Source organism: Vanessa cardui, chromosome 8 (genome assembly GCF_905220365.1).
Source record: "Vanessa cardui chromosome 8, ilVanCard2.1, whole genome shotgun sequence".
NCBI lineage: Eukaryota > Metazoa > Arthropoda > Insecta > Lepidoptera > Nymphalidae > Vanessa > Vanessa cardui.
The window spans coordinates 7,758,752-7,770,764 of NC_061130.1; the positions used below are offsets into that span (position 1 = coordinate 7,758,752).

At 32.5% G+C, this 12,013-nt stretch overlaps 1 protein-coding gene across 6 annotated transcripts in view; it reads left to right on the forward strand.

Moving 5' to 3' along the window:
* LOC124532061 (dachshund homolog 2) overlaps positions 1–12,013 on the forward strand; it is a 128,322-nt gene that overhangs the window by 70,919 nt on the left and 45,390 nt on the right. For all 6 annotated transcript variants that reach the window (XM_047106692.1, XM_047106693.1, XM_047106694.1 and 3 more), the window contains 2 exons: positions 8,529–8,599; positions 8,888–9,148. In XM_047106692.1, coding sequence (XP_046962648.1) covers positions 8,529–8,599; positions 8,888–9,148 — 332 coding nt within the window. The remainder of the gene's footprint in view (positions 1–8,528; positions 8,600–8,887; positions 9,149–12,013) is intronic.

The following is a 12,013-nucleotide window of genomic DNA, read 5'->3' on the forward strand; positions in this document are numbered from 1 at the left end:
TGACGAGACGTCAAAGTGAGCAATCAATTAGATGCCTTCACTCAATAATTTTTAATAAGTTTGAAACACTAATCACTTCCTCCCCAAAAGGCGTGACCGTTCTATTTCTAGAACTTGGCCACGCTGTCAATGACAGAAGATGTCACTTTTCCTTTAATTACGTAGCGGCCTCATTCCTTCGCGCCCTATTAGTACGCATCAATCAATGTTGCCAATACCTATTTTTTACCCTGCGACTCGAATGTTTTTTCTCTTGGTGCGTTTTTGTTTACGAAGATTTTTTTAAGTGGGGAATAATTTGATGAGGTCCGCCACCCGACTGTGTTGGACGCGGCAATGCTCATTTGTCATCGTCTTGTCATTTCTGCGTTTCTTTCGAACAGTTGTATCGCTAAAGTAATTATGTAATTTTTAGTAGACTTTTTCCACTCGACTCGTGGATGGTTGTTGTATATCCATAGCGATATTGTAATAATGGAGTTGTTGATGATGTTTGCTCTTTACAATCTAGATGATTAAATAATAAAAAACAAGCTAAGACCAATAAGAACGGATTAATCAACATAACTCAAGTTATAGTATTATTATTTAATTGTAACTGTCAAATTTTATAAACATAATAATGGTATCTTATTTTCGATTGTCAGGTATCACAATTTATTTTATTAATTATTCTTAGGCGTTTGTATATTCTTATATATATATGTGTTTCTTCTGCCACTCGTAGCTTAATGCATTAGGTACTATTAAATACGTCTAGTGACTAGAGTTCATTGTTAGTTCTCTAATTATTATTGTTTTACGACAAGTTTTTCGTCAAGAGTATAGTCAAGTCAGAACATGAAAATATTAATAACCAGTAATAAGAATAAAGAATATTTTTCATAATATTATTCATAAAGATCATTCTGATTTTAAGTGAACTTGACGGTATTGATGCTATCAAAGAAGAAACGAATGAAACGAAAACGAATCTATATTTACAATTTCAGTAAGTGAGGATTATCATATAATTGCAGAAAAACTATGAACACGTAATTATATGCCATGTTGATACCGACATCGATGGGGTAAATCAAATATGTGAATCCACAGATCAAAAGAATTCATTACAGTGTGTAAATCACAATTTGCATGTGGCGCAAAGTTATCATGAATATGCATGCGAAACGCCTGAGTTTGAGCAATCTATGCTGCGTTTAAATTATCTTCCTACTCGTATTGTTTTGCCATTTCATTCGAGACATTACGAGAATCTTTTTTTGAACAATACTTTTTACCTATTGATATAATATTAGAAATCTAGTGAGGACTTAAAGAATATACACAGCAATAATTTATAATTAAGACAGTGTTTGTGTTACAAATGTTTGGAAACGAAACAAAATGAAAATAATAAAGAACATATTATAAGACCTTTTTACGTATAACAAATAAAAACCGTAATCGATCGAAAGAACACATCACTAAGATCTCATCGATGATAGGATATTAGTAACATATTACATCGACATCGGCAAGTGTAATAGAACGTCGAAGCAAGCGCTCCGTCAGGCAGCATTGCTGACTGGGCATCAAACCGGACACTTGCCATTCCGTTCGCTTCCTGACCTTTTCCCGCTTCCCGTTTTGTTATGCAAATCCGAAGCGGTGAAATTACAACGCGAATAAAAAGTATTTTACTGTTTACACGCTGACTCCGCGCCGACTCCGTGTCGAGTGTGAGCACGCATTAATCAACTGAATAAGCTTTTTTTCATTCGTTCTTTAATAACCTAATACTTACTAGATTTCGCAGAGAAAAAGTTTAATTCATAAAAACAAAATGCATAATTTTTACAGTTCATGATGATCCTCGGTAATTTTATGAAATGCATCAATAATAAATAATTGATTGAACATAAGTAAGGGTCATCCGGCGTAGCATCGAATGGCTAAATAACCGCACTCAACCCTACGCCACAAATCAAATGTTTTGATAGCGCGGTATTAACGAGACAATTTGATTGCGGACATATCGCGTTAAATTGCTTCTAAATTATATTTTCTGTTTACTTTCTGCCGAACTCCCCGCTCGCGCTGTATCGGTCGCTCGGAACAGATGGCTTTGTTTCTATTGCGTCGATTATCGGAAAGAACAAACATGTTGTTTTTATAATGTTTCAGTAAACGATATTGATTGGAAATGTATTTACTTTTGCATATACGTTTTATACGGTTTTTATTAATTTGGCACGTTTGAAGACTCTTTTTGTTGACGCTACCTACTGTGATATTAAGGACTAATATATACTTAACTTAAAAAATATATAATTCTGACAACGGGTACAAAGAAATATTTGATATGTTCATTAAAATTAACTCAATGCTTATCTTTAAGATAATGTTAAGTTTATCAATGGAACGAACAATACTATGATCGATGTGGCTGGGGCGACTCTTTTTGAGATAATCGTCTTCAGAGTGTGTCCGCTCATTAGATGATATTTGAGAGACATTTATATCATCAAACTAAATTTCTAACACCTTAAACCTCTTCCCCTCTTTTATTTGTTTTTAAATGTCGAAACCGACCAAAAAAAAATATTAAAACTTAAGTTCGTTATTTAATTTTGAACACTCGGTTCACCATATACCTGACGTTGACTTAATAAATAAATAGGTTCTATACAAATATTGTAATACAAAAAAAAAACTCATAATATAATAATAATAAAAAGTTTCCAATATCGCCTCATTAGAAACACGTTGCGGTTAACGCGAACGATCACTTCGATTGCAATCATTACCCATGCGACTGCTCCGTGTGCATCCAGCGATCACAGCCGATGAACAAGTCCAATCATCTACGTTAGAGAAATTTATGCTATTCGACGAGCTGCGCTGGAAGCCGCTGGAAGGCAAGAGAGGATTTGTCGCGTCACATTATCCAAGGAATTGAATTGGAAGTGTGTCGTTCAATGTGAATTCTCTGCGGTTATCCCATATGCTGCATGCCTCGAAGCCGTACTTATGCAATCTGTGGTCGGCAAAATGTACGACTAGGATTACAATGTAAAAAAAACACATAGCATCACAACGACGTAATGGGCAATACAACTCACATTTCCCTAAAGGTATTACAATGAAATTCAACATTATCAAAAAGCATTCCCATTACAGATAATGGTAATGTCCCTAAAAAGTCGGGGACTACGAATCGTAGAAGCAATTTTGCATAATTATCCAACATTGTGCCGGGAGACAGGCGACGCGCTGGCGCTTAAATCCTAATAACATCGCACGGATCCGATCGGAATCTCGTTACGCTACTGTAATCTGTTGCGAACAAATAGCTTATTATTTTCGTGTATTTTTCTAATGCTTAAACATTAATTCAAGTCTGTACTTAATTACGGCTATAATTAAGTAATACTACATTATTTTAATATTAGCCCAAATGCAAATCAGTGTTTAATTAGTTATTAGAATTCAAAATGTCCTTCTGCCATTCCTTATAAAAGTTCATCTATTATGTTCACCAATGACAACTTAAATCCTCTCACGTTTTTCTAATATTATAATGAGCTCCAAAGCCTCCGCGACATATTTTATTTTTTTCCCGACGCAGTTTATTTTTCATTTCACGTTTCATAAGCGAAATTCGCTTGTCCCTCTTTGCATTTGGCAAGCATAATGCCCCAGTCGCTTAGTGCACTTTTATTACGGTATTAAGTGACGTAATTTTTTTCATATTATATTATTCAAATTTAAATAACTGTCTCCGGTTTCCCCCGCAAAGATCCCATTGACTAGCGAATCCTGTTGTCGCTCGTTGAATCTTGTTATTTTTTGTAAGACAAAGTCACGTAGAATTGCGAAAACTGTTGAGTGTTTTTCAATTGCTAAAATTTAAGTTTGATTAGGTTAGGATTTCTAGTGGCTAAATGACTTGAATATTTAAAATCATGTGAATAGAGAAAATAATAGTATATATTGTAATAAATTTAAAACTATTCCCTAATAGCCATTCTACGCATTTTATGTTATAAAATCGAAAAAGTGGAAGGCAGCAATTTTTACAAATGACATTGTGACGTTTATGCGGAGGGTGCGGCTGCCGACAAGTCATCATGTTACTTCTTTCCTATTATTTTTGCATTTCGCCATACTTGTTCCGCCCTAAGTGTTTCTCTTCGATTCTTCTTTTATTGACAATAATCTTATTCGTATATTTATTTTTTTTAAATTAAAGAATTTTAATATAGCTGATGATCGATGAATTTCGATTTATTATAATTAATAATTGATATTATAGTATGCTATAAGCTAAGCATAAAAGTATATAGAAGAATATATTACATGCATGGGGGTAGCATTTTTTTTAATATGTAGTTTAAATGTGGGCTTAGAGTTAATTTGTATTTAACAATTAAAGTTGACAAGTATTGGGCGAGACATAAGGTTTGTTATCTGCATAAACATAAAAGTTTTTACTTGCCTGTAGCCCCTTTGCTACTTGTATTTTCTTTATAATTTATTCCATTTCTCCCCCATACATTGGCATCGGCCGCTGATATTTTTTATTCGATTAGTAAACCCCTAAGGTGTTTTTAGCCTTTTTTCGCTCGATTTTCTTCGAAGCTTTGTTGACTGTTACGGGGGTTACAATGCTCATTTCTTGTGGATGAGCAGGCTTATTTATTTCGTTGCTTATAACTTATTTGAGATACATACCCAACTTAAGATACTGCGATTTTGATTGAAAAAAATGTATTAATCATATTTACAATACTTGCGTTTCCTTAAACGAATTTACAAATAACAATCGTTTAAGCATTTCACTCAATTAATCATTTGTCACACAAAGAGAGCAATTGTACAAAATTCTTCGTTAACTTGTAGAAGTTGGCGTGTGTGACCCTAGTTCCTCAAACCGCAGTACTTACACACTCGATTTGTGTCGAAGAGGAGACGGGGGAAAGAAAACTTTTTGATGGATCGGACGGAGTTTGTTTTGCATGTGAGTGATATGTCTGAAATAATAAATGTTGAGGCGTCGACGCTTCCCCAAACTTCCCTCAGGAGGGTGAGCTAAAACGATTTTTGATTTGGGTGTCAAGCAAATGTTTTACGCAGTGACGCTCCGGGAGGATTTGATTTTCTTAATCGATTCCGCGCAATGTGAGCAACCTAAGCGTACATTTTAATTATCGTCGCAACGCGATTGACGCAGTTCGAGCACCTCTATGTAAATAGATGGCGCCACCGCCAAAAGCTTTGTATAATACTTACTCTAATCAGATTATGCATACAAGAACGGTTTGGAACGTTAAGCGCTGCAATATTAGGCAGTATGAACGGTTCAGAATTAACTAATCAGCGTACATTGGCTTCGGTGGTGATTGCATCGCATTGTCCGCGCTCGTGGCCCCGGAATATCTGTTTAGGCCACTGCTCGTCCTGTAATGGCAATGGTTAGCGTTAACTAACTTAGTTAACCTTCATAATTTTGTTAGCAAATCATTAGCATATATCTATTTTATATTGGCGATAGAGTAGTTTACATTAAACTAATTTGTATTGAATTAACGTATTACTTCACTTACAAAATAGTTGTTCCATTTTAATAGGTATTGTAATATATTATTATGTATTCTGATATAAATAAATCAACGTTAAAATGTAAATAGAATAAAACATCTTGTCTCTTTAAATATAAAAAGTGTTGAACCTGCTTAGAATTTATCTGGTAAAATAAAAATCCGAGCATAACAAAATGAGTATTTAATTTGCCTCCCTCAATCTGTCACGGTTCGGTTTGTTTTTTTCACTTTACATTGCATTCGCGAAAAAATCGTGTTCCATCTCCAATTTAAAATTTGACAAGAGACTGAATAATATTATTTTAAATTAAGACCAATGAAATGAAATAGAGAAATATCTAAGGACTTCAGTTATTTATTTTATTTAGTATTTTGTAATATCTATTACTTGGTGCCATTGGTATTTAGGTATTCTTTGAGCCATAAGATGTTATGATTTCTTTTGCTATCAAAAGATTACTTCAATTGGATTTCGGTTACTTGAATAATACTTTATTATTAGACTCATACGTATTTGTAGCAATCATACAATCTATTATTGAAAGTTCGATTGTTTTTAAACTATTTATATTAATTTGTAAATTAATTTTAAAAGTTTGATGCACGGAGCAACCAAACGAATTTCAAAAATCATCGATCACATTAACAGTTTTATAATGATGAAAATAAAACGAAGGAAGTGGAAATAATTTATTACTTTATTGATACAACGTTATCTTTTGTCCGATCGCACTGTGATGATTTGGTCATTTCTTTTGGATTCGTTCAGGATGCGAGGCCTCATTTATTTTTATTCATTAAAATTGAATTGGATTGTCAAATAATATCCTGTCTTCTTAGTTCTTGTAACTAATTGATAAAATATTTCATCAGTTTTATTCCTTTTTCGTGTGATTCATTATGAAGATATGTCGTTTTTATACGTCTTTTTTTTCGAGTGTAGTAAATTTCACGCTGTAAAAATTTAAAGATGCAAGGAATTATTAGCATATTAATAGCTGCGGAAATGAAAAATATATTAAATTCAAGCAGTGTTTCGTGACTCGTCAGTAAAGTACGAGACGACTCCATTCCGAGGGTTGGAGCACAGAGTACTATTCGACAGAGATAATTTTTCGTAAATTGCAATTTGCCTAACTAAGTACTCGGTCTAAGTTTTACGAACTTGTTTTATAGCTTTTACAAAAATAAATAAAAAGCAATAAACATTAACAAAATATGTATAATGTTGTTATATATCATCGATTTAATTTATATGATTCATTGTATTTTTAAAATTATCTCATTATTTTTTTTACGGAAAAAGTGTTAACAACTTAATCGTTGTCAAAATTAAACAAAATATATTCTAACTTCGACTTCATTCGAAATTGCTCTGTAATCCACAAAAGGGTTCCGCGAAGGCTTAAAACAGCCACTTATTATGTATGTTACATTTCACTTTCAGACGTCATTTATATTCAAATGCTCAAAAGGCATTACTGGGCAAAAATTGTAGCATTAACCCCTTTGAAATGAGCGAAATTGGTTCCGACACGGGAAATCATTTTTTAAGATATATTTTTTTATGAACTGACTCACACTCATTGTTGTTTTGAAATGAAATACTGTCAATATTGTATCATATTAAATTGTAATTGAATTTTTATTCTTATATTCATATCCATTACATATAAACATGCAGATATTATATTTTGTGGTTTTGTTTTTGATAACGCGTTACGAAGTTATGATGGAATCGAGCGCAGTCAACATTCTTAAGACGTTAATTAAACTTTTGATAAAATTGTTGGTTTGCGTACGAACCCTTCATCGGTTATTGTACTTACATACATCAATAATTTGTAACGCTGAGATTGAAGGGGTTATAAGCGAGTGTAACAAAAGGCACAAGAGGACATATCATCTAACGTAGATATCCTGCCCAATAATGCATATTGGTAGAAATAATGACCTTCGATGAAAGAATCGTTGGACAATTATCTTCCTGATACAAAAGAAAAGAGTGTAAATATTAATGCGTATTGCCTCAATTATATACAAAACAGCTAGTTATACATTGAATTGATAGGTTCTTAAAAACAAAATAGAAGCTTCAAAGAACGATAACTCACAATCAAAAAGAGCCTACGGAATTAGGGTAACTGTACCGATCCGTACAAAATGATTACACACACCGTCTTCATCCGTTCACAAAGGAACTCAGCGGGGTCTTATAATATTATACTTTTCCCTTTGTAGTAGCTCCGCAACCCAGTGGGTAGCATGCTTTATGGTTTCAAATGATAAAACTGTTTGTCAGTGGCTTTGTTGGGATTCGTTTTGCGTGGTAGCGTGTCCGATTGTCGGTATTTATGATTCGTGATTGTATCTATAACAAGGTGCTGACATATGATCTTGTTTATTGTGAATTTCGATTGGTTTTCGCAACGGAAATTGGTTAAAATGTATAATCTATGTAAAACCTTTTGCCAGTAACCTCTTTTTATTACATTAAATAATTATCAAAATCAATGTTTATATTATTGCAAGAATTATGTTACATTAAAAATAATAATAAATACAATTCATAGAATCAAATCGAAAAAATGTGGCCTATGATTCTCTTAACTCGTTTTCTCTTAAATCTAGGAATTGTTTTCTTATAGTTTTCCCAACTGGTGGTAGTACTTTATTTTACCCATCAATAAGTAAATTTAACTTCTGCACTGAATAGATGAATTCGAGTTTGAATTTAATGCTATGAGCTTTCTTCGAGCAACAACTCCACGCCCCTGCAAATATAATAAACACAAGAGGCAAACTGCTCTAGGCCCTCAAACATGAATACTAATGATCAGGATATCATGACGTGGAATTAATAATATAACTGCTATAACATGTTTATTATAATTAATTTTGCACATTTTATTTTTTTTAAGACTTTGTATCCGCTTGTTACAGGTTGCGAGATGAACGAGGCGACATCGAACGCGTTATAGCCATGGACAAAGCTCGAGAGGGTTCACACAATGGTAAAAAACTAACACTTATAATTTAAGATAATTGCATAAATCCTTAACATTACTATTGTCCTCGATCTTTTAAAATAAATAAATAGATAGATATTGAAATAAAAGGGCGTTAACGGAGATTATTATATATATACATATATATATATACCCACCTGCACTGAAACTGCGTTACGAATTTATCTCCAAGCCTTGTCGCAAGAGGTAACCAATAATGATAAGCCTAAAAATGCAAATTTTAATGTCAAATGTCGTTAATAAATGTCTATTTAAATACCCTGTTTCCAACAGGTTCGTCTCCAGGCCACAGTCCTGTGCTAAACCTATCAAAGTCCGGTTCAGGCGAGCGCGAACGTTCAGAGCGCGAACGCGAACGCGCGGAGCGGGGGGAAGGGTCTGCGAGCGGGCGAAGCTCGGCTGCCTCCCGCCGTACCCCTCAGCCCTCGCGGATACCCTCTACGGCTGCTGCAGTTTCACCACGCTCGCATACTGACGAAAGTGACGGTGCTCTATCCGATCAAGATGACCATAATGTTAAAGATGAGGACGACGGTAAGTTACCAAAGCGTATTACATGATTTCAATGTAAGCCGTAATTTATAAATATATATTGTGAAACTGATCCATATAAGTGTATATAACATAAGTCTAAATATTCTTAAAAATAGACCATTTACACCACTAATTGAACTGTTACAACAGATGTTTGGAGATTGTTTAATTAATATAAAGGATTTTTTTAAGTTACGTTTGGTTACAATAAAAACGTTTAAAAAATGTAAATCATAAAATTCTTTGAGAACTTGCATTTAAGAAAATTCGTTTAATTTAAATAAGATTGATTTAATAATAAGTATTTATATAAATTTAGATGTTACCGATTTCAAAATTACTTAATAAGCGCACAAATACAAAATATGCGTATATTAGCACAAAAATCTAATAGGACATTATTTATACCACCCTTCTTAATAAAAAGAAAATAAAACAAGACCATTTTAAATCAGATAAAACTATGTTATACAATATTTATCGCTCGAGATAAATTAAACTTATCTTGTAATAATCAACGATTTATAATTGACTAATCTTTTTAATACGTCTCTAGATCAGTAATCACGGCTATGACATGAAAGTATCCATGTTGCGTTAACACAACGTTGTATCACCCGTCCAATATACGGCATGTAATGCACAGTAAAATTACCCAGTAAAAGTTACAAAACCTTCGCATCCATAGTTCGGAAATTATCAGCCATAAAACCGAGTCTTTTTATTTTTTTTAAAAGGGAATAGAACTTTGAGTTAAACTGATTCAACAATGTTACTTGATGATCGTCTATGTTTATTGGTAATTAACGAACGAATGCTATAAAGTCAAGCAGGTGAAATTAAAATAGTCTTTATTGCCTCGCCACTATTACAGATGCGAAGGAAGTAACAATGAAATGTTTTTTTTTCGCGAACGCATCTTGATTGCTAGTTCCTAAATTATTCCTCGTCTTGATCCCGGGGCACCGCACGTTTACTTATAATGGTCCAATATAATAAAATCTTATTACCAGTATCTGCCGCGATCACCTTTAATAGTATGGATAGCACTTAAAGGATCAATTCAATTTTACACCTCACTAATACTTATCAAGACTAAATTTTAACTACAGATAAAGTATGGGATAATATATATTACTTTTTCTTTTAAATTAATAGCCATTTAATGTATTTCATTTCCATTTTTCATTCACTATATCAAAGATTTTCTACCAACAAAAACAGACGAGAATATTGTACTGCCTTTATGTTTATGCCTCACACACACATTGATACATTATAATTAAAATATTTTTTTTCTTAATCGATTCGAAAAAGAACATAAGACGATATATCACATAGATAGTGGTAACTAAGCGGATAATCATTATCAATCTAAGTATACTTTAATAAGATAAGATTTCATTATTATATATCTTGCACTATTAAGACGATTAAAGATCAATGATGGATGGCATGAAAATTTCTTCAAAGATGTATGAAGATTCGTTATACCATTACAGTAGTGTCACTATAATAGCACACAGAGAGACATATTGAAACTATTAACATACTAAATATTTTAATCAATTTAGTATTCTTGCTTCGTATATCATCAATCATAGGGAAACTCGTTACTGGCATCCTAATAACTGCGTCACTAAATTATTTATGTTGTTATATAAACAGAAAATTCAATAAATAAGATTATACTTTTTGCCACTTATTATAATTATAAACTTATCGATAACGTCTAAAATATAAATATATCGATTTGTCATGTGACACAAGAAACTTTATTGATTTTCTTTTATTTTTAAGTATAAAACTAATTAGTGCTTCTAAACTAAATCAACCATTTCCCGCTAATATCGTACGTCAATCAAAACAATGATCCAAAAATGTAAATAATAGAAGCTTACAATAGGCGAATTTGGGAAACAATAAGGATTGTGTATGTAGCCGTCGAAGGCTGAACATGTATTTCTTAAGCGTGGGAACTTTACAAAACGATATAATCTATAATTTCTGTATGTGTAAATAACACGTCGGTTGAAGATAGACACCTAATCGTACAATTATGAACAATTTGCGACTTATATTATTATAAGTATCAGTTTATTAGTGTTTCCACTGAAATCGTCATAAAATAAAACTAGAATTGTTGATTTGTAATTTGAAAACGTCGCATATCATTAACAAATTTTAGCGGCCTTGGCCAAAATTTCACTTAAGTTTTCATTTAGTGTAAATAAAATGTCTTTATTGTACAGTAATAGTTATTAGATAGCTGTCATCAGTAAGTTTCATTACTATGTATAGGCCTAGTAGGTACCTTCCACTTAACTTTAAAGTACCGCAAAGTAGCAATAGTTTGTATGGCTATGTGCAGGTTTGAAGAATAATTGAACCGGTATTTTACAAGGCACAACATACATTGCACTTGATATCTTCCACATAGAATTATTATTTTAGTATCATTGTTAATATCTGTGTTCTTTTTAACTATTAACCATCATTAGAAAACGAATATAAAATTAAGAAACAAAATAAATAAAATGAAACTTATCCAAATTCAATACAAAATTTGACCAGGTATTTACTTCTATAATAATACTGATATTTATTAAATTAATCCCAAATTTAAATTTAAAAACTAGTCAAGAAGAAAATGTTTGATTTACAAGTTCATAATCTCTTTTTTTTTTCAAATATTGCTGTATAATCGTGACGATCACCCTGTCTTCATTATAAAAACTTTTTCTTCACATTCGTGTCATTCAACTTTGATCTTTGTCGATCCGATGTTACCTCTTTCTTTCAATCATCGTATTTGTGACCCTGTTTCATCTCATAATCATTTGGCTGTGTTAGTAACAATTAATT